The 22,273-nt window shown below is 51.7% G+C and overlaps 2 protein-coding genes across 3 annotated transcripts in view; both read right to left on the reverse strand.

The window, feature by feature from the left end:
* Positions 1 to 1,656, reverse strand: part of LOC121446213 (maestro heat-like repeat-containing protein family member 7) — a 32,550-nt gene extending 30,894 nt beyond the window's left edge. The window contains exon 1 of the mRNA XM_041648683.1: positions 1,254 to 1,656. Coding sequence (XP_041504617.1) covers positions 1,254 to 1,656 — 403 coding nt within the window. The remainder of the gene's footprint in view (positions 1 to 1,253) is intronic.
* A 1,651-nt stretch (positions 1,657 to 3,307) lies between these two features.
* Inava (innate immunity activator) lies at positions 3,308 to 21,385 on the reverse strand. 2 transcript variants are annotated; one of them, XM_041649050.1, is made up of 10 exons: positions 21,205 to 21,385; positions 18,471 to 18,619; positions 17,748 to 17,872; positions 17,126 to 17,242; positions 16,281 to 16,503; positions 12,204 to 12,257; positions 11,212 to 11,434; positions 10,334 to 10,504; positions 6,310 to 6,994; positions 3,308 to 5,027 (listed from the first exon to the last, which is right to left on the reverse strand). In XM_041649050.1, exons 2-10 carry the CDS (start codon positions 18,523 to 18,525, stop codon positions 4,935 to 4,937), a joined length of 1,746 nt encoding a protein of 581 aa, XP_041504984.1. In that variant the 5' UTR covers positions 18,526 to 18,619; positions 21,205 to 21,385; the 3' UTR covers positions 3,308 to 4,934. The 2 variants fall into 2 exon arrangements, with proteins under 2 accessions (XP_041504984.1, XP_041504983.1); XM_041649049.1 differs by having other exon boundaries at positions 10,334 to 10,507.
* Positions 21,386 to 22,273: the final 888 nt, after the last annotated feature.

The raw sequence follows: 22,273 nt of genomic DNA on the forward strand, positions 1-22,273 counted from the left end.
GAGGGCACCCCCAGCTATATAGGTTGAGATTTAAGCCTGCCTGGCCTGTAGAGTAAAATCCTGTCTCAGAAAGTGAAAATAGATACCAAAGCTAACAAAATTCAAAGAAAGAGCTGTGGCGGCACACACCTGTGATTCTAGTGCTTGAGAGGCTGAGGCAGAAGGATCAGTGCAAACGTGATGCCCGCTTCCTCTACAGAATGAACTCCAAGGCAGCCAGTGCCATGGTACATGGTGCCACATAGCAAGACTCTGCTTTGAGGGGAAAATGCCATGGTACATGGTACCATATAGCAAGACTCTGCTTCGAGGGGGAAAAATGCCATGGTACATGGTACCACATAGCAAGACTCTGATTGACGGGGGAGAAAAAAAAAAAACAAAACCAAAACAAGCAACAGATTAAGTTCTGGCCTGAGAAACTAGAAGGATTGGGTTGTTTTTTGTTGGCCTGAGGAGATCTGGAAATGGCAGAAAGGACAGAGTTCAGCTGGAGCGTGGACCGTGCTGATTCTGAAATGTCTACCAGGCATCAAAGTGCAGATATCAATAGACTTTCGGGTAAGGCATGGTGTTGCATCCCTGCAATCCTAGCTAATCAGGAGGCCAAGGCAGGCAACTCACAGGCTTGAGTAATGTAGCAAGACTCTGTCTAAAAGGAGAGGAGAAGGAAGGGGAGGGAGGAGGAGGGAAGGGGGAACAAAAGAGAAGACCGACAGAATAAGAGCAGGTAGAGGTGCTAGCCACCAAGGCTGAGAGGCTGAGTTTGATCTTCTAGACCCACACTGGTGGAGAGGACCTACTCCTGTAAGTTATCTTTTGACCTCCACGCGTGTGCCGTAGCATGTATGCATATTGTACACAGCACACACACGCACTAAAGGAAAAAAGAACACTTAAATTGAAAAATACTGGTGGTGTCGGAACTTGGACTTTGGACACTGCAGGTGTCTGTTAGAGGTTGATGGCCTGCACTACAGCTCCCCTGAACATCTAGTTGTCTTTAGGTGAGCTATGGCCAAGATCTTAGACAATGTCAGTGTCCAGCTCCAGGCCTCTCAGGGAGGCAAGCTTGCGAAAGGGGCAGACCTGTAAGGACGAGAGCTGTAGGGGTGGGGGTAGCCAGCAGTAAGCGGACATGCGCCCTTGGAGGGGCGTCTCCCACAAGGGCCAGGCAATCATCCTCATCCTCACCCACTTCCAAACGGTGGCAGTAAGATGAGAGATACCCAGGCCTGGAGAAAGCTGCTCACCTGAGAAGCATGGCTTCAAGAATAACTCGTAATTCGATGGATGAAATGTTACTCTGCTCAGATTTTTCTCGAGGTATCGATTCGTCTGCACACCCAGGATAGAATCCAATAGTTTGTGATGGGACTGGCAGTCAGGCCTGGTGTGAGCTGGGTCTTCTTGGGGAGTCAGGGTTAGTATAGGGGGAGGTTGCAGGAGACAGCCTGACCATTTACAGGAAAAGGACGGGGTTGGAGGATGGTGGTTCATTAGCAGAGCGCTGCCGTTAGCCTTAGTGTACACTGAGGCTCTAAGCGTATCCACGGCATGGGGGCAGAGTGCAGAAAACGGGAGAATAACTACAGGAAAAGAACCAACCCAAGATGCTGCCCATGCTGGCTCCCCTTTGTCAGCTTCCCGCTTCATCTGCTCCCTCAGGGGAAGGGTCACAAACCCCAGGTGCACAGCCCCCTGAAGGGTCCTGATTACTTATGATTTGTGTAGGCACCTGTTCCATCCAAGGATCTCCCTGGGGTGATGGCAGACTCAAGTTGGATCTCAGGGAAGTCTCCATCTATGGCTCTGGGTGTCTTAAGGCCAAATCCCAAAGCTGCTCTGAGCAGAGAGGCTTCATTCCTGTTCCCTGGGATTCATCACCCACTTCTGCCCTCTGATGGGGGCGCTAAGTGCTCCACACGCCTGCCCTTCCCAGACATGGCACAGCAGAAGGAGCCTGTGGACTGAAAGGAACTGCTGCTTGACCAGGTCTTCACACTGGCACATTTCATGGCTGGCTGCTGAGGAAAAACTTTGATTTTCTTTTTTAACCCTTCCCCTTTAACTTGCCTTGCCTCCTGCACAGATTATCTCAGCAGAGCCCTCTGATATTGCTCAAGTTTTTCTTGGAGTTGGGGGTGGAGGCTGAAGAGATGGCTCAACAGTTAAGAACATTGACTGATCTTCTGGAAAACCTAGGTTCCATTACCAACACCCTCACAGTAACTCCAGTTCCAGGGAACCTGATGCCCTCTTCTGGCTGAAGTGGGTACTGCACACACATATTGCACATACAGTCAAAACACCCACACACATTTTTTTAAAAAAAAGTCTAAAAATATATTTCCTTAGCCTAACAGATAACAAGTGGCTAAAATACAAAATTGAATACTCGCCTAACATGTGTGAAACCCTGGGTTCCATCCCCAATGCAGCAAAGAAAAGTTCAAACTCACCACAAAGTAAGTTAAATCCAAAATCAAGTCCCTACTGCCCACAGCTAGAAGTTAAATGGATGCTCAGATCTGAGATTAGGATGCCCACAGCTTCTCTCTACAGGCTCTGGAACTACCTTCCCTCCCTGCCTAGCCCCCAGTATAAAGTAACCCCCAGGCCTAAGGAAGTCAGGCCCTTGACGGTCAGATGCTCACAGTCCCTAGGGCTGGGCACCCAGGGCAGAGCTGCAGTCACACCTGCATAACCACCTGCCTGCCCCTTTGTGACCTACCTCTTCCTTGACTGTGGGCAGGGACAGGCAAAACAGAGACCCCTTTACTTGACACATGCTACCTCAGACTCAGACCACAAGCGTCCCCAGAAACTGGAGTCCTAGGGGGCAGTCTGCTCCCAGTTCCTGAGCACCCAACAGGACCCAGTGAAACCTGCAGTCTCCCACCCTCCACCCCCTTCCCCGGGCTTTTTGCAGAAACACAGGAGTTACGGACAACCCCTCTTTTACCCAAGGAAAGCCTGTTTTTCCAGCTACAGGAATTGTTTCTCACAAGCCTCTAACCACTGCTTGGCTTGGGCCATTTGACACCAGAGGTGAGCCTGTCCCAAAATCTGATCTCTCTGGAGATGACTTCCAAAGCATAGCCCTCAGTCCCTGGAGACATCAAGAAGCTGCGAAGGATTCCCTTCGGTCAAAGAAGCAACTTGGGTCTCCCTCTGCCACCCCACCTGCTCCCTAGAGACATGGCCAGACCATCGGAAAGGTGAGCCAGACGCCCAGGGAGCTGGGCACAGCCTTTGTCAGAAAACTCTACACATGCACACACACACAAAATCCTTCCTCCTCAGCTGGGCCAATCAGACTTTATTGAAGTATTTGGCACAACGTTGCACAGTTTCAGCCCTGCAGCTGCGGGCACCGCCACTGTGCAAACACACAAAATAGCTGTTAGGTAAGACCAATAAGTTAACGCGGAGGGTGCTCAGGCGTGGGGAGGGCCCAGCACTCAGATGTCTCCCAGCTTTGTGACTTAGGATCTAAGGCACTTAGGGATCCAGAGAACACACTGGGAAGGGGCATCTATACACTAGGGAAGGGGCTCAGAAGCCAGACAAACAAAAGCAGGGCAGCCAAACAGTGTGGAGAGCGGAGCTGGGACGACTGTAGGATGCGCTGAGAACACGGGACAGAAATGCCTTGTGCATCTCCTCGAGCTTGCCTTAGCCCCCTAAATTCCTAGCACCGCCCCTCCCCCAGCCCCAGTGCAATGGGCCACACTGTTTTCTCTCCAGCAGGAGAAACAGATCATTAGAGTCAGGCATCTGGAGTTCGTCCAGTCCGGAGAGGAACCGGAGAAGTGCTCAAGTGGTGAAGGCCACACAGACTCACAACCGCTTACCTGGGCATCTGACCCGGCAGTAAAGGAACTTAATTGTACCAGTGGTCTAAGCATAGGCAGCTTCCTGGCTTACTTGGTCTCAGGAGCTGGGACAACTCATTCATGTTATCTAAGCCAATCCGGCCCCCTAAAGGGAGTCATCAATGAACTTCTCCGGGTGTGAACAAACAAGGACTTTTCTCAGAGCAGAAGCTAGCTGAGCAGAAAATGGAAGGAGCAGTAACTGCCCCTCAAACATGCCACAGAAGTGGCACTCAAAAAAAATGCATTCATAGATATATATATATAAACATGTATACATTTTTTTAAGGTGCTGGCTTCTAGGACTATGAAGATTTCAGAGGGCATACTTGCTAACCAGCCTAGCCTCACATTGGCCAGCAGTGCCTGTGAAGGGCGAGGTGTTCCCCACCAACCAGCCCCCTGATTAGACAGTCTAGTGTAGCCTCAAAGTCCAGGTTCAGTGGTCTGAGAGCTCAAAGGTGTGGAGACAGAACAGAGGTGGAGGCTGCTAGCAGAGACCTTTAGGATTGGGAGAACCGCAGGAAGACAAGGCTCCGCCAGGACATAGTGACTTTCCTGCCATTGAGTGTGCATCACAGAGCACATAAAAGGGAGAGGAGAATCCTGCCCAGCATATGGTACCCAAAGATCTGGGAACAAGGGAAGAGTCCTTGTCGTGTGTGTACCACATCCCGCCTCCCACGGTCGGAACCAGCAGCTACCTCAGGAAGAAGGCACAGAGCATCGGGGGAATCCCAAGGGGCCTCTAGGCCACTTGGACCACATAAGAAGATAAATGCCGCCATAAGCCCAGCAAGTCCTTAAGTCCAAACGGCCAGACTCCGGGGGATAAAGTACAATCATATTATAGGAACCGTAAAGACAAATCACAGATATAAATCCTCAGGTCAGGGCTTCTGGAAAACGCTCATGTAAAAAACAAAGGCTTCAGCTCTGAGTCATCGGCCGGCGATGAGGGCAGGAGAGCTGAAGGAAGCACTTAGGGGTGAGGGGTGTCAACCCCAGCTCCAATATAAAAGTCTTTTCCAGCTGTGGCCAAGGCTTTCAACGTAGTTACACCTGGCTGATGATCTCGCCGTTCTCAGGCACAAAGACTTGCACCGGAGCCCCATCTGGTGACCTCCGGAGTACACACACTGGGGGCACCTGTCACAGGGAGAAAGGAGAGGCGGATAAGCAAACTGGGCAGACATGTCAGCACTGAGAACACACTCACACCTTTTTTCTTGCTTAAAAGCATAGACCACCACAGACCAAGCCCCTGTGGTCTGCTCCCGCCCTCCCCAAGAATGATACTCCCAGGTACCCTCCCACCCCCCGCATCTGTTTACCACTCCAGGTTCTTTGGGGTGTGACGGGCACCCTGACCTTCTTCCCCACCTTTCCTGGCCTCCTGTCTCATCACCGTCCCTGTCTGACAGGTTGGGATGGGCCAAGCCTAGACCAAAGACAGGTCCGAGCTCGTAGGAAGAGAAAAGCATGTCAGCTCGAAGGGTGTTCAGCCTGGGACTGCGCCAGGGTGCTGCCCAGCCAGGGATGGCAGCTGCAACAGCCCAAAGAACCAGGGGGGAGGGGAGGATGATGCAGCTGGGCTGCTGGGAATCTGGGGTCTCAAAGAAGCAGCTTGTTGGTAACTTCTAGAGCGTGTCCCCTGCACAGCCTTCTGACTCAGGAAGGGAAAAGAAAGAGAGGATTCATGCCTGCTATCCTCGCTCTAAGAATGAAGAAATGGGTCTCACAGAAACCAAGGTTGCATCCCTACCCAAAGTCAGTGTTCCTAAGCCGAAATGCTACCACTGCAACCTACCTCCCTACCCTGGCCTCTGTGAGCCTGGGTGATATTACCTCTCACTCAGCACTCTTGCGCATTGATCTAGTCATTTTAGATGCTTAATCGCCCTACGAGAGGAGTCACTTACAATGCCTGTCTTTTTGAGGGGGAGACTGCGAGTTAAGTAACCCACAGGATCATATAACTTGTAACAAATGGGGCTGAGATTAGAACCGGGTACTCTAGCTGTTAACCAAGAAACCATTTCAGCTTGGCTGCCCTGAGCTGCTTTCTGCAAGGCCGCTTTCCAGATTCTCCCTTTGTCCTGGGCCCTGGAGTCAGGAAATTCCAGGGGTTAATTTGGGTTGCACATTTGGTTACACGGAAGTTTATCTGTTGTGTGGATCATCTGTGAAGCCATTAGGGGGAAATCTCCACCCCTATCTGTGTGGATGATCTTTACAGGGCCACACTGGTATGTGCTCTTGCAGGAGACACTAGACACAGCAGGCACAAGTCAGAAACACTCCTAGGGAGGTCAGAAGTGCCTTCTAATGCCAAAAGGATACACTCTTTTTTTTAGCCTAATTTTCCCAATTAGGGATTACTTGGCCAGTAGTCTGCTGATCTAATGTCTTCCCCCAGGGGATGCTCGACCTGTGTCCGGGGTCCTGAGGCCCGCCCGAAGCTCTCCCTCCCGGGAGGCAGGCTCCTAACGCGGAAAGCCCCTTGGCGGTCCAGTGAGTGGGGACGGCTGCTCCGGAGACGTGCCCGCTCATGCCACCACTTGAGCTCCTCAGAGACGGCTGCCTTGCTGAGTGCCCTGCCCGCGGGACTGTCCTTCAATGAGGGTGTGCGCACGATTCGGCTGTGGGAGGGCACCAGCCGCTGGTAGCGCAGGGGAGCGCCCTCCTCATCGTAGGCAGCACTTAGGGCTGCACGACACAGCTCCCACTCGCCCGGTGGCAGATGGCCCTCGGCCACCATCACGTAGCGCCCCGTTGGGAAGTATCCAGCGGGCAGCAGAAGTTTAGGGTAGTGAGGGGCCAGCTCTCGGCCATAGGCTGGGCCCCGGGCCCCATGATGGCGGGGTGGCTCAGGTGGACCGAGGGGCCGCAGAAAGGAAATGTCTGGGCTGCTGCTGCCAGGTGAGGTGGGGTGGGAGATGCTGGAGACGTCAGAACCGCTGTCTTCAGAGCAAGAGTGGCAGGCAGGGTGCGGCAGCGGGGGCTTGCTGGGCGTGAAGCAGGAGTCCGGCACCGTCACCGTGTAATGAGTGGGGCGGCGGCGGGGAAAGGCACTGCGACCTCGGCCCTCCGCACCTGATCGGAAGGAGTCCATCCTGAAGAGGAAAGCAGGAAAGCTCTGAGTGGGGGAGGAGCCACACTGTTATGATAAGTTATGACTTTGGAGGCCAGTGTTCTATTCCAAAGCCAAGGCAATGAGCGTGTGCTAGGCTTACTCTGGTCAGACCTCCTTAGTCTTGTGCTTATATGCAGAAGCAACAAATTTCCTCCCAGCATGCTCTATTGCTATCTGCTCCTGCTCCATTCGCCCAAGTGATTCCTTCTAGCTCTTTTCATGTAGGGACAAACTGAATCCATGGGTGCTGGCATGAGTCACAAAATCCAGGTCACAAGTCTCTTGATAAAATAGGTAAGCGTTAAATACAATACATCCTGTGGACTTTAAACCATCTCTGGAGTTCTTATAATTCCTAATGCGGTGCAAAGGTCATGTACTAGTTCACGTACTGTACTATTTAGGAATAGTGACCAGAATCTGATGAACGGGGAATGTGGCTCAGAGGTAAGAATACTTCTTAGCATGCATGAAGTCCTAGGGTCAATGCCCAGCCCTGCAAAAGGGATTTTGTTCCTGTCCGATACATATGTTATTTTTTTTTAAAAGGATTTTGGTTTCTCAGTCGATTCCAACCACAGATAGGAAGGCTGACATTCTGCGATATCCATGTCACATTTCCCAGGCAGCTAGGGTACACTCTGCTCAGTAACATTTCCTTCAGACGCTGTCTGCTTAGACATTGTCGAGCATCTAACTTCAATGTGAAAAGCTTTTATGTGTTCCAAAGGGCAGGAGCATGCAGGGCGGGATCAAATCTAGCCCCTGCTCTGCTTACATACTAGGCATGGGGCAGGATTCCCTTTGAAATTTCTGTACAAAGACATTGTTTATAAAATGGCCTTGGTGGTAGTGACAGTATAAAACCAGCCTTACTTTGGAGCCATAGCGCCTGTCGGGTTGATGAGCAACCTGAAGAGGCTTTGGTGCTATCAGGTAGGCGTGGCTAGCACCACTCTTCATATCTCGTTGACTGAAACTACTACTATCAGGCAGTAGGGGCTTGGAAAGAAACATACGGTTGGTTTTCATTACTCATAGGTTTAGTATTTGCCAATTCACCCATTTGCTAAAATTGATTCCAAAGTCAATATGTGCAGTGTTTTGCAATGGCTAATCTTGTCCACTTGACAGGATCTAGAATCACCTACAAGACAAAACCTCTGGATATGTCTGTGAGGAGTTTCTATACTGGGTTAGTTGAAGTGAGACGACCACCCTAAATATGGGTGGCACCTTTCCATGGGCTAGGGTCCTGGACGGAATTAAAAGGGCCGAGAGTTGCTGAGCCTGGTGGTGTACACCTCTGATCCCAGCACTCAGGAGGCAGAGGCAGGCGGATCTCCAAATTCAAGGCTAACCAGGTCTACAGAGTTCCAGGACAGCCATGACTACACAGAGAAACTCTTCTTGAAAAACAAAAACAAAACAAAACAAAGGAACTGAGAACGAGCTGGGAAACAGCATTCATCTCTCGCTGCTTCCTGGCCGCAGATGCACTGAGTTACCTCATCCTCCTGCTGCCATGCCTTCCCTACACAGTGGATAGCACCTCCAACTGTGATCCAAAGCAAAACCTCCTTCCTTGAGTTGCTTTGTCTGGTATTTTAATCCCAGCATCGAAGGAGAAAAGTAACTAGCACGTCGTCATGGTTGCTTGGCGCAGCAAAGGATTCAGATTGCTTTAAGAACACATCTCCAGCAGAGGTTGACCAAGGGTCAAGTGCTGAGTTTGGTGTGCGTAATACAGAGGTACCACACAAGGAGGCTGAGGCAGGAGGATGGTGGATTCCAGGCCAGGCTAGACTACACAGGGAAATCTTATCTACCAGCAAACACAACAATAACAAAACACAGCTGGGGTACATAGAAAGCTTCTCCATCACTCATGGGGCCTGGGTTCCTTCTCCAGCTCTGCCCCACACTGAAATAGAACTAAATATTTCATGTGTGGCCATCATACTTCATCCTTCAGACTTCCTGTAGTATTTATTACTTAGTGTATGGGGGAGGGAAGGTGACTATTATTTTTTGTTTGCTTGCTTTTTTTTGTTTTATTTTTGTTTATTGAGACAGGTTTTGTGTAGCTTTGGAACCTGTCCTGGAACTCTGTCAACCAGACTGGCCTCGAGCTCACAGAGATCTGCCTCTCTCTGCCTCCCAAGTGCTTGGATAAAAGGCGTGTGCCAAGCCGGGCAGTGGTGGCGCACGCCTTTAATCCCAGCACTCGGGAGGCAGAGGCAGGCGGATCTCTGTGAGTTCAAGACAAGCCTGGTCTACAAGAGCTAGTTCCAGGACAGGCTCCAAAACCACAGAGAAACCCTGTCTCGAAAAACCAAAAAAAAAAAAAAAAAAAAAAAAAAAGGCGTGTGCCACCACTGCCCAGCTTGCTTGCTTGTTTCGAAAAAGGGTCTCTCAATGTAGTCCTGGCTGTCCTGGACCTTGTTCTGTAGACCAGGCTGGCCTGGAACCCACCTGCCTCTGCCTCTCAAGTGATGGGAGGTACCACACCCAACTACTTTATATTTCAAATGACCCCACAAGTGATGCTGAACTGCTCCCTGCAGTTTCAAAGCACAAGAACACTGTGACCCGTCCTGGAGTAAAATAAGACTGCTAGATCAACTTCATTCAGACTAACTTACAGTGTCACTTGGCAAGAGTTTAGTGTTAATGAAGCCACAGATGTATTAAGTGTCCTAAACAGAAACTCATGTTCAACAAGGACATATGCAGTACTCGGTTAATGAGCAACACTGTCACCAAAATCTGTATTTCCTTAAGACAGAGGTTCTCAAGCTTCCTAATACTGCAACCCTTTAATACACGTTGTGGTGACCCCCAACAAAATTACTTTTGTTGCTACTTCGTAACTGTAATTTTGCTACTGTTATGAAATGTAATGTAAATATCTGTGTTTTCAGATGGTCTTAGGTGACACCCGTGAAAGGGTGGTTCCACCCCCAAAGGGGTTGCGACCCACAGGTTGAGAACCTCTGCTATTGGTGTTTTCAGCCATGTTGTAGTCCATGACTACCGTGAATAACGAGAACCAACTGTGCATCGACTGGAAAAGTATGCTTTGTTGGCGACCAACAGTAAAGCAATATTTGCCAGTGTGTGAAACCAGGGTGAGGCTGGGAACCTCGTGTCAAGGAATCCTCCTTCGCGGATGAAATGCTTTGCACTCGACCTCCTCAGAGAGGCACCCCAGAGGGATGCAAAGGAGCACCCAAGGTGCTAGCCCTGTGTCACCCAGGGTGTCTCAGCTGGGGATGGGAATGGGCGGTCCCCTACACCCCTAAGGTAGCCTTCTTACCTCAGAGACTGCGACTGGCCCCTCCTGCCCTGCATCTCAGGGGTAGCTGGGGCACTGGTGCGGCCCTGCCACTGGCCAGGAACATTTCGGATGGGGACCACGTGGTAGGAGGCAGGATCTAGCAGCCACAGGCTGGAGGCGCTGGGCTGCTCCTGAGGAGTGCTGGCTGGGCTGCTGCAAAGAGATGGGGATGTCGGTGGCCGCAGTGTTTTATTTAGAGCGGTGGTTCTCCACCTTCCTAATGCTGTGACCCTTTAACACAGCTCCTCAAGTTGTGGTGACCCCCAACCATAAAATTATTTTTGTTGTTACTTTAGAACTATAATTTCGCTACTATTGTAAATTATAAAGTAAATATCTGTGTTTTCACAGATAGCCCTTGTGAAAGAGTCTTTCCCCACCCACAGGGCCAGGACCCACAAGTTGAGAACCTCTAATTTGAAGGCTCACAAGGCTGGGGCCTCAGTGGGAGTAGTACAAAGTGTCAGCACCCCAAAAGGCTACCAGTTCTCACACCTCTGGCATCACCCAGCTAATAAGAGTGATCACTTGGGCATTCCCCATCCACAGCCCCAGTCGGGACCACCCTAGTGACCACCTGCAAATTCCCATCCACAGCCCCAGTCAGGACCACCCTACTGACCACCTGCACATCCCTCATCCACAGCCCCAGTCAGGACCACCCTACTGACCACCTGCACATCCCTCATCCACAGCCCCAGTCAGGACCACCCTACTGACCACCTGCACATCCCTCATCCACAGCCCCAGTCGGGACCACCCTAGTGACCACCTGCACATCCCTCATCCACAGCCCCAGTCAGGACCACCCTAGTACTCTCCAACTATCTGCCCACTGCCTTCTTCCCCAGCCTGACCTGGACTCGCTACTGAGCTCAGAAGACTTCCTGGGCTTCTCATAGGGGTGATCCAGGCTGGTCTCCTTCCATGGACTGTTTTGGATGGGGGCCCGTTCTAGGCCTCCAGACTCAGGTCCTGTTGGCTGCAGGCCCTCAAGGCTCTGGGGTGGAAGAGGCCGTGAAGGTGGTGCCGGTGCTGGTGCTGGTGCCTCTGGGGGAGGTTTTGGTGCTTTGGAATCTTCTGCAAGGGTAGAAGAAAAGGCAGAGGCTGGGGAAAACCGGCTCAGCAAGAACCTCCACAGCCCAGGCTTTGCTCTCCCTCTTCGATGCCTTGACCCATTGCTCCAGGCTACAGCCCCAATCCCAGATAAGAAACACTGTTTTCTTCTCCCTTGGGACTCCTTCCCCCTTTCCCCCAGTCCTATTTTAATTTTACACCTGCTTCCTTGCTCAGTCTCTCTACTCCACTTCCCAGCACTTGCTCACGGTGGGTGCCTGTCTGCAGCTACCTACTTTTCTTGTTCCTGCCTCACCTAGGTGCCCTGTTTCCTTATTGGCCTCGGCACACCCTGGGCACGCCTGCATTGCCTTCTTAGTCCACTTTGACCCTCACTGCTCTCAGTCTTTTTAAACACAATCCTTAATCCATAGTCTTGTATGTCCTCTCCAGTGTTGTCTTCCTTTCAATCCCAGCAATGATTTTGAGTAGCCCGTTCACTGGCTCTAACTGGCTCTGAAACCCAGCCTCTGAGTGAAGCAGGAACACCAGGGTTAATGGGACAGGCTAGAGCTCATCGTTCCCTTCCTCATCAAAAGGACCCATTGAAAGAAGAGCTCAGCACATCCCCCACCCTCAACGGGGTATGAGCCTGGACACACAGCAACTGACATCAGATCTGAGGCAGACCCTTAGCTGGTGCCCCTGCCTTCATCAGCATCCTCAACTTTCCAGTCCCGCTGAGAGACCTCATTAGCAAACCCTGCAAATCCCCACAGCCTTGACATCTCACCTTCCTCCAGGAGTAGCCCATCAGACAGGGAACTGTCATCCGAAGCACTGAGCTCTGCAACAATCAAAGAGGAGGACAGAGAAGAGGCAGTGAGCCCAGAGTTAAGCTGTCCACTTCCTCTGCCAGGACAGCGGCTGAATTCCCCCAGGAAATACCCACTACGTGCTAAACCATGTACTCAGAACCTATTACCTAGAGCTAAAAAGGGGTTCACAAATTAAGACATTTCAAGGCTCTGGACTACAGACTTCCCATCAGCCAACAAGGACTTTCTGGTAATAAGGAGAAAGACTGAGAGCAACTTTAGAATGCTCTTAGGATACAGAGTATTTAGCTAGGGTGTCTACAATCTTCAAATACCCCAAATGCAACTCATCTCCAGGGTCTCAGACATAAGAATTCCTGTAGTACCCACAAGAGCAGTGGGGGTGGGAGTCTGGGCTGTGGGGACTATGGGGCCCTAAGAAGAGTGGCTGGCTAGTGCCCTGCTGGTCACCTGAGGGAACTGGAGCCCGGCAGTGCCACGTGAAATACAGCTCTCACTCAAGACATGGGGTGGGGGAGGGGGAGCCCTATTTTTCTTTTGCCCCTGAACAGATGTGATGCTCTGGACTTTGAGGCTAACTTGGAGTGGCCCAGATGGAACCCAGAAAGCATTTTCAGCTGTTTGAGAACGGAGATGAGAAAACATTAATAATAGTTAATAATTAATTACTAATTAATATTAGTGATCTACTGTGCCAATCCTTTCCTAAATATCTCACCTGCGCTAATTAATGTAAAACCCCTAACAACTGAGGTAGATACCGTCATCTCCATGTAACTGGGGAAACAGAGTCTTAGCCCAGGCAAGGAGATTTGGGTCAATCCACCAAAAAGGCTGAATTCACACCTGACCGGTCTTGCTAGAGGCTGTGCTCCAAGTAAGCCACATCCCTTGATTAGCTCTCCTGTCAGCCAGTATAGGTCATTACCAGAAAGTTCTAAGAGGAACAAACAGTCTCAACCATCTTAAAATCATTTGTTAAAAAGGCTGGTATACTTCATCCCACAGACCAAATCTGGTCTGTGGGCAGGGCTGCACCAATGAGGTCGTATTGAGACACAGCTCTCGAGTCGTGATGTCTGGCTGCCTCAGCACCAACAAGGCAGAGTTAGTTGTGATAAGGGACTGTATAACCCACAAAGTCTAAAATCTTTGTTCTCCAGGTCTTTATGGAGAAAATTGCCAATCTCTGATCTGTAACTATAGCCAAAGATAAACTCTACCTATAGCAATTCTTATCGTCTGTGGCTTTGTGGCTAGGCTGCCGAGTAGCTAGCCAAGGCTTTGCATAGCTCACAGTTAACCTTTGCTTTGGGGTGCAGTGATGAGAAGCCCTCTTGTTGAATTCTGGTTCTCTGTTTGGTGTCTTTTACAAAAAACTTTAAGAGCAATTATTATTTTTTTTTTTTTTTGCAAATGTCAAATTGAAGAAATGATGCAAGTGTTATTCTCACGGCCCACTAGTGCAATGTGGGTTCAAATCACAGGTGTTGGTCAGGGCAGAAAGGTCTGGGAATACATCATTCCCTGTCACCTCCAATCCTCACATAAACAGTACTGTTGGTTTTGTAGGTCAAAGGATACAATACTGTGTGGAGTACTGGAGTCACATGGCTTTGCAGGGTGGAAGCTGGAAGGACAAGCTGCTAAACACAGTGGCTCCTGAGATGCCCACTGTCTCCACCCTGTCCCAGTTTGGTCCTGGTTCACTCCTGTCCTGCTCCCTTACCTACCACGACTCCCCCCCCCCCCCCCCAGCAGCCATGACAGAATACCCCAGGCAGAGGTAGAACCACGAAACCATACTTACTAAGCTACACTGCCCAACAAACCAAACCAGACTACGAGACTGCGCTAACTCAGATGAAAAGTTCAGTTCCTCAGTCACACAGGGCACAGTCCAAATGTCCAGGAGCTATGTGCAGCAGGCAGTCACCATACTGGCCAGCACAGTGTTCCCATCGCTGAGTCCCTATTAGATAGTGCTGACTGACACTGTCAATCAACAAGCACATCCCGAGCGCCCATTGCATAAGGAGTCCAGGGGGTGGGTCTCGGCTTGCTCACAGTAAAAATTAGCTCAACGCCCGGCCACTCCTTGCCACCTGCAGAGAACTAATTACCCTCACCTGGCTAATTACTTTCTCCAACTGAATAACCCTTGTGTGCAAAGGGGGTGGTGAGTGGGGTTTCGTTTTCTTTTCTTTTCTTTTTTTTTTTTTTTTTGGTCTGTTTGCTTATTTTTCCTTTTGAATTGAAAACACCCTCTAGCCTCAAACTAATTATTAATCTCTCTCAACTTCCTCCTTTCCAGGTGAGCACAAGGGACGGGGGAGCCACAAAACAGGAATGGTTAGTCTAGAACTACTTCCTTCTGCGCTCCCAAATCAGGACACTAGAACCCAGAACCTCGGGCCTGTCTGGAGGGCAGGGTCTGTCTGCGCCAGAGCCAAACGAGGCGCTGGCTGTGCCAGGTGTTTCCTCTGCACACCTCCTATCTTCTCTGGGCTAAAGGCCCTGAGAACCTCAGCTGCTCGCCTCCTACAGAGGGTTAAGCCAGAGCCATAGGCACGTCCTGGCCTGCTTCCCCACTTCCGACAAGGGGTGTCATCAGTCTCCATGGCGGTGGTAGTGACACCATCCCCCGCACCCCAGCAAAGTCCCTCTCTGAGCAAAGGCGCCTAGCCATGGCAGCACCTACAGGCAAAGGTGGAGAGGGACCAGAGGGGCTGAGACCCACCGGGACAGGGTGCATCTCATCATTAATGGCTCCTCCAAGTACAGAGGTGGCCCTTGGGAATCACTATGCTTCGGTCATCTGGTATCTTTCCCATACCCAGGGCCTGTGGGAAATGGAGACCGAACAGAGTGCCCTTTTTCTTAGAGCCTTGGGAAGGGAGAGTGGTGTCCTGTACTGGGACCAGACCCACTGGAGGCCCTGGCTTTACTTCTGGGTTCTCCGTCAGCCATGACATAGAACATTGTTCTTTGCCATCTACTCCAGGTTTCCAAGGGTGACCTGGCTGGTGTCTGTTCACACACTCCGGAACTAGTCGCAGCTGCTGAAAGCAATGCCTACCCGAGGCATGGAGCGTGGGGATCAGGGAGGACCTGCAGGTTTCTAACGTGTGTCCAGTCAAGGAAGAGAACCCAGCTGATGGCGCGAGGGAGGCTATTGCTCCACATGCTCTGATTCAAGGCTACAGTGAACAGATCAGCAGCTTGTCCCTAACACCGCCTCCTTTAGATGTGGCCGGAGCCAGGCCAAGAGATTTCTGGGAGCAGGGCTGAACCAGGAGTGAAATGGAGGTTACAAGTCCGGACCTGACAAGCCGGATTTGGGTCAGGGCAAAGGAAAACAGTCCCACCTGAGGGCTCAAAAGCTCACCAGACTGGACACACTGAGGTCATTTTTGGCTGGCTCTGGTTCTAAGGTGCCCCACAGCCTCATCTCTGGATCGGGGCTCAGGCACTAAGCTACGAGAATGATTCAGCAGAGGCGTGAAAACCAGGACTCCTGACCACGGCAGTTATAGACACTGAAAGCACTTTGAGGGTACAACTTAGACTAAACACCCAAGTAGGAGGCACTGAACCCATCAGCAATTGGCTACCAACAGCAACAGTCAATCCCAAAAGCTGCCTAACTCGGGCTGGAAGAAAGCGCACCAATGTAGAACCTTCAGTTCACCGCACTTTGCCCTGAAGGTAATATTCCAGATTGAATAAAACCCTTGGGTTATGATCAAGCAGAGAAATGCCTTCCGTCTATAAAGTTTTGTAGAAGTGGGGTACTATGAGGGAGACGCAGAAAGAGGAAATGGATGGGGAAGGTCTCTCGGGGTGGAGATGCTTTGGTGGGGTACATAGGTAAGGACGGAGCCTCCGTGGGCCCAGGAAGGAGTACCCTGATGGCGCGCTTGTAGCGCTAATGTGAGACATGAACACAGGCAGTAGCCAAAGGCACAATGCAAAATGGAGTACAGGGCTGCTCTGTGAGAGGCCTGCACAGCTCAGGAGAGCGGGCTCACCTCTGCCCAGGGAGGGCACAGTGGTGGGAGGGGGCTCGCTGTTCCTCCGCCGATCACCCAGGCGGCGCTCGAGCTCCCTCAGTTTCTTCTCCTCTTGCAGAGCCGCATGCTTCCGCTGCCTGCGAGCCTGTCTGCTGAGGTTCTCCTCCGCACACAACCTTCGAGCCGCCTCAGTGATCTGAAGCTGCAGAGCCAACTGGCGCTCCAGGCTGCTTAGGGGGTCCTGGGGAGGGGGGTTGGGAGTGAGGGCCAAGAAGAGTCCTTGGCGCTAGGGGGAACAGAAGACTCCAGGTGGCTCTGACCCGGTGGTGTGCAGGCAGCAGTGTCCAGGGACACACAGCAAAGGGTGAAGCGGTGGGAGGGGCTCAAAGTCAACTGTCAATTATGAGAGTCACACCCCAGCGACCTGCTGTGCAGGGCTGGGAGAGGACTTAAGTGGGGCACTTTCCTTCCTGACCCCAAAGAACCTAGCATGTCAACTCATGGGAATCTAAGGGGAAGGTCACCTAAGGCCAGAGCCACCCCACCTCCTTCTACCTAGGCTGAGAAAGGCCGGGCCTCATGCTACACCAACCCCCTTGGCAACCGCTTCTTCGTGGTGGTTACTGGTATTCTTAATCCTCTGCCCACTAGGGCCAAGCCCAGTATCTTCCCTTGAGCTCAGCTCCCCAGCTGCTGAGGTAGCATGCTTGCTCAGAGTCATCTGGGCTACTCATGAGGAGAAGCCCTGGGTTAACACGGCCAGCACCCAGACTGGATGGCAGACATTGCCAGAGCACTGGACTGCTTCGGTAGTCAGCCTCCGGGGATGGGGCACAGTGACCATGACCTCTGACACGCCTCACCTCTCTGTGCAGAGCCCACTCATCCAGCTTGTACGCTGCTCCAATCCTACGCCGGACCTTGGGGGCCTGCTCTCCGGGCTTAAGGGGATATTCTGCTGGCAAAGTACCAGTCAGCTCCTGGGGTTGGGGGGCAGAGTCAAGTCAGGCCCTCACCACCTGCTCCGCCCTCATCCAACCATTTAAACTTGCTGTCTAGTCCCACGCTGCATGGGCCTGACGTCCCAGAAACCTTAGAGATCAAGAATTCCAGAAATCAAGAGCAACTTGTGCTCTTGCCCAGTTCAGTCCATCATGCCACAGTTGTCTTCTTACTCCCATTCTCGAGCACCCCGCTCTCTCCCCTTTCGCCTTCTCAGCCCATCTGATCACTTCCTCCCGAAGGCTACCCTGACCTAAGGTACAATTATCAAATGTGCATCTCTCTGACCTCTCTGCAGCCCCTCATCTCTTCCTCTCCAGTACCTGAACCTATGCCAGGTCTATTTCCCCTCTATTCAGTGTTCAGGTCAAACCCACATGAGGGAGATGCTAGGCCCAAACCCCAGTCTGATTTCCAATCCCTTCAAAAATGTGACTTTCTCCTCAGCCCCAATATCCCAAAGCATAGCTCCAGGGGCCTCACCGCCTCCCTCAGGCAGAGCCTACGCAGTTCCTCCAAGCAGGCCTCCAGCCTCGCTTCCAGGGCCCTCTGCTGCTTGCGCACTGCATTGGTCAGCTCCTTCATTGGTGAAACAGGGCTGTCTGGGCCTGCGGGAAGACAAGGGACACCTGCTCAGGACTGCGGGAGCAAGGCATCCTTAGGACACTGTTGACCACTTCCAGGAGTGCGCACTCCCCTACAGTCTCATGCTTGCCCACATATTACAAGCTAGCTGCTAAGGTCTGTGTCACAACCACAAAACATCCTATCTCCTGGCTGCCCAAAGGTTGGTACCATTATAGTACAAAGGGAGAGCTGCCCCACCAGGTGACCTGTGGGGAGAAGGGGTCATGGGCAGAACTGTGTCTTCCCCTGTCTCCTGTCCTTTCTCGAAGCCAGAGAAGTCTAGACCCACAGGCTCAGGCTTAGTAGAGAGGACATTAACAGTCGTTAGATAAGAGTTTTCGGCTTCTTAGTTCATCGCTGCAGCTAAAGTTGGACACAGCAGATCCTTGCTCCAGACAGGACAGAAACTCCTGGCTAGTGCCTTCCAACAAGGAAAACTACAGTTCCTAGAAGTGCCAGACCATCCAGTCCCCCGACTTCCCTTGCCACCTTCTCCTTCTCCAGCCCTTTGGGAGGTTTAGCTTAACTAGCCCAGGGCCTAGCAGCGACCAGGGCAGGGGAATTTCCTACATCACTCACCAGACTGCAGGATGACGCCGCTGTCCGTGTCACTGACCTCATCCTTACTCTCCATGATGAATTTCTGGGGGGAAGGGGTACAGAGGAAGAAGGGGCTGCGCCGGCCCCAGCTTGCGCCAGGATGGGTAGGTTGCCTGGTGTTTTCCCAGCTTTTAAGAGAAAATAACAAGAACACTCTGTGAAGCCGCCTGTAGTTTCAATGCTTGAGGTGGGGAAGTGGAAGTGAGGATTGTGTTTATGGAATGATCTGGGGGTGAGAGGTTTTCTGGGGGTGGTGGGACACTCTTAGGGTACAGCTTAGCTCCCCCTCAGAAAGTCCTCTAGGTCCAAAGAGGTTGGCTGAACTGGTGGCTGTACAAAAACAAGGAAAATAACAAAGAGAAGATGAAAAGGCGGGACGATGGAACAGGATGGCAAAGGGGGGAGATGAAAAGCTGTCTTTAAGAGGTATAGCCATCCTCACCTTGAGAACACAGGAGGCATGGGGCATGGCCTGCCTACTGCTTCACTGGCTAAAGGCACTGGTAAGAAATGGCTGGGCAGTGAGCACAAAGCCAAAGCCAATCTGGGACCCAAGGACCAGGGCACCTTGCTGACTGGACCTGGTCATTCACCTATAGGTCAAAGAAGCAGTTCCATGCCAGAGAGTTGTCCTGAATCCCAAGCCACCAGCATACCTAGGAGACTTCCCCAGGAGGAGTTAACCTGCGGACTCTACACTCCACAGCTAGGCGGGAGGAGTCTATTGAATGGCTGGAAGCTGACTAGAAGTTACCAAGGACGGAAAGGAAAACACTGGCTTCTCTGCCCCCCTGTGACTAGAGAACACCTTGGTGGTTTAGCTACAGCCCAGCACTCACCCAAACACCTGTGACCTCCCCTTATCTCTTTTCCAAACCCACACCCTCGGTGGGATCCCAGCTGGCCAGGGCTGGCAGCTGTTGGCTAGAGCAGGGGTGGGGAAGGGTGGGTGGAGCCCAGGCGGAGGTCTGGAAGCAGAGGCCAGCCACCACCTCCTCACTGAGTCAGCCCATTGAGCAAGAGTCCAAAAGTCCTTCAGAGTTTCTGTCTGGAACTTATCCTGCTGCCTCCACAGAGGACAAGGGCTGCAGGGGTGGGGCACGGTGGGAGGGGGGTGCTTCGTCCCTGCCTGATAGACAACAGAGCAGAATGGTGCTCCTTGGAAGAACGGACTGTGAAGCAGGGAGAAGGGGGTACCACTATCAGCTAAGCTCCCCAGGTCTGCTGACTGAGCCTGAAAGAGCAGGGGGATAAGGAGAGCTTTACTAGATTGTGTAAACAACACAGATTATCAACGCACTGTGGGCAGCAATGGTTAAAACCAAGGCCCTGAAATCGACATGTACTTTACACTAGGGAATTTCAATCTTCCAAGCAAGTCTTAAGAATAAAGGCATGAATAAAAGGAATAAAAGTTGACGTGGTGCCTTGACGGACACACTGAAGGGACCGGCCATGTCCTCTGGGACTTCCAGGAAGCTAGGGCAACTGTTAGCTCATGCTGTCCGTTTGTCTCAACCCTTACTCTTTCTAGCCCAGAGAAGCAGGCAGCTGGGTCTTTCTCCCACCTCAAGGCATCTTCCCACTCATCCCAGAAGACAAGCAACTAGGAAGCAGGACCAAGACTCTAGCAGGGCTGGCAGCTGGCACCTGGAGCCTTTTGCTTTGGACAGAGGGAGGGGGAAAGTGGGAGGGGAAGCCATCAATTAGTCACACTTGCTAATTGATTATTAACCACTAACAAGTTGCCTTGAAAGGTTGAAACACCTCAAGCCCTTCCTCTCAGGGGGGCTGTTACAGACAAGAGAGGGGTGCGTTCGGAGACTAAGCAGACAAGAGGGGTTCCTTTGGAGACTAAGGGATGTCTTAGCATGTCTTCTCCAGTTTCTCTCTCCTCAAGGCTCTGATATTCACCGTGGACCCAACAGGATGCAGGGTCAACTCTAGGCTCACTTGCTGCTCTAAGGAGGGCAAAGTGCACAGGTCCAGAGATCTGGGTTCAGCACCCAGTTATGCAGCTTCGTGAGACAGCCGAGGAGGGTCTCTGGCCTCCGAAGGCCCACTTTTCCTCACAAGGATAATGAAAATCAGACAGGTCTAAGGCCCTTCCCAGCCCCTACGTCTGAATTAGCTTCTGGGCAATACAAGGCTACAAATGACACCCATAGAGACACAGAGCACAGCTCTCCAATGTGAGGAACCTTCCCCAGAATTCACAGGGGCAGCACAGGCCCCACCCAGCAGAGCTTGGGCCTAGGCAAGGAAGGTCTTGCTTTAGAAAAAGGCAGTTCAGGTAACAACTCCACCCCCAACTCAGGAGTCTCTCTGCTCCCCTGACCCTCCCAGCCAGCCCAGAGCAAGACGCTGGCTACCCCAGACAAAGCCAGAGGGAGAATGATTGTCTCAGAAAGAGAGCGAAGCTCCTACATATTTTCTCTCAGGGAAGCCATTGGGGACCTCCACATCACAAATGTGTCCCCAAAGCCGATCCCCTCTGTCCCAGCTCATCTTTGTTGGAAATTTAGGCCTGCTCACAGAGACAGGGTCCCTGCTCCCAAACCCACTAGCAAACCTCTTTTTCTCCTGAACCCAAATGTGACCTTCGGTGTAGGGGAATGATAGCCATGTCTGACCAGGGCTCCCTCTATTTCCTGGTCTGCCTACAGCTCAAACCCAGAGACTGGCCTCACCCCTGCCCCACCCCCACTCTCACCTGCTCCAGAGCTCAGTTCAGATCAGGAAAGACTTCTGATCAGGGGTTTGAGGTGCCTCTTGTGCCACCTCGGGGTCTCCCAGGTCACAAGCAGGCCACCTGGTGCTCTTGCTTCCAGCAAGCTCTCCATACGCTGATGGCCCTGCCTCTCCCTCTCATCGGGTCCCGCCTGCCTGCTGTCCCTCCCAGGCTGCCGGGCCAGGGGAACCAGGTTACTTGTTACGACTTGAGTCAGAGGGGAGGAGCAGGTGAGCAAGTCCTTCCCTGAACTAATCCGGCTGCTGGCAGTCGCCGGCAGGCAGCTCCTAGGCCTCTGCACTTCCGGGCCGAGGGGAGCAGGGAAAAAGGGGTTCCCCATGAAAGACAGCCAGAAGGCAGCAGAATCAGGTTTCCACAGCCACAAAGAACCCGAATACAGAGTGCTGAGCTATGAAACACTTCAGTGCCCTTCTGTCCTGCATGGTTCTGGCCTCTCGTGTACCCCACTTTTCTTTCTAGAAATTGAAGAATGTTAACTCCCCCCCCCAAAAAAAAAACAAATAAAAAATTCACTGTATGCAGAGAGCATCATCAGAAAATCCACAGACACGGGGGTTACCGCTTTCCCTAACACAGCCTCAGCTTTCCCAGATTAGGGATTTAAAAGCCTCAAACCTCGGGCTGAGTTGGGGATTGTGTCAGGCACCTGTAGCAACTTGCAGTCCCAACCCAACTACTTGTGATCCGAGGCAGGAGGATCACATGAGCCCATAGACTGAGGACCAGCCTGGGTAAACAGAACAAGGTATGATATTTAAAAAAAAAAAAAATAGAAGAGGAGGAAGAAGAAAAGACGGCTGTGGTGAATGTATGTATGGAAGCATGAGTAGAGTACAAGTATAAAACCCAGCACCTAAAAAAGAAACGAAAGCAAATGGACAAGAAAAACAGGACAGGATTGCTCCTGCAGACTCTAGGGTGCTAGAGATGGGGGACCACGCTGCTTTCTTTTTATTCCAGCAACATCAAGAGCATCACATCCCATGTGTAACCGACACCCACCCCAGCAATCCTCTGTGGGGCACTGACC

Source organism: Microtus oregoni, unplaced genomic scaffold (assembly GCF_018167655.1).
Source record: "Microtus oregoni isolate MIOR12 unplaced genomic scaffold, Mior012 000003F_ref0000135, whole genome shotgun sequence".
Lineage (NCBI taxonomy): Eukaryota > Metazoa > Chordata > Mammalia > Rodentia > Cricetidae > Microtus > Microtus oregoni.

Bases quoted from the DNA above. Each gene is read 5' to 3' on its own strand.
- Inava (XM_041649049.1), bottom strand. From the start codon at position 18,525: ATGGAGAGTAAGGATGAGGTCAGTGACACGGACAGCGGCGTCATCCTG. The intron at 16,504-17,125 runs GTGAGGCGTGTC...CCCCCTCCCCAG, and splicing joins AGTGGGCTCTGCACAGAGAG to GACCCCCTAAGCAGCCTGGA. The intron at 5,028-6,309 runs GTCGAGCATCCC...TCCCTGTGACAG, and splicing joins CCTCAGGACCCCGGACACAG to GTGCCCCCAGTGTGTGTACT.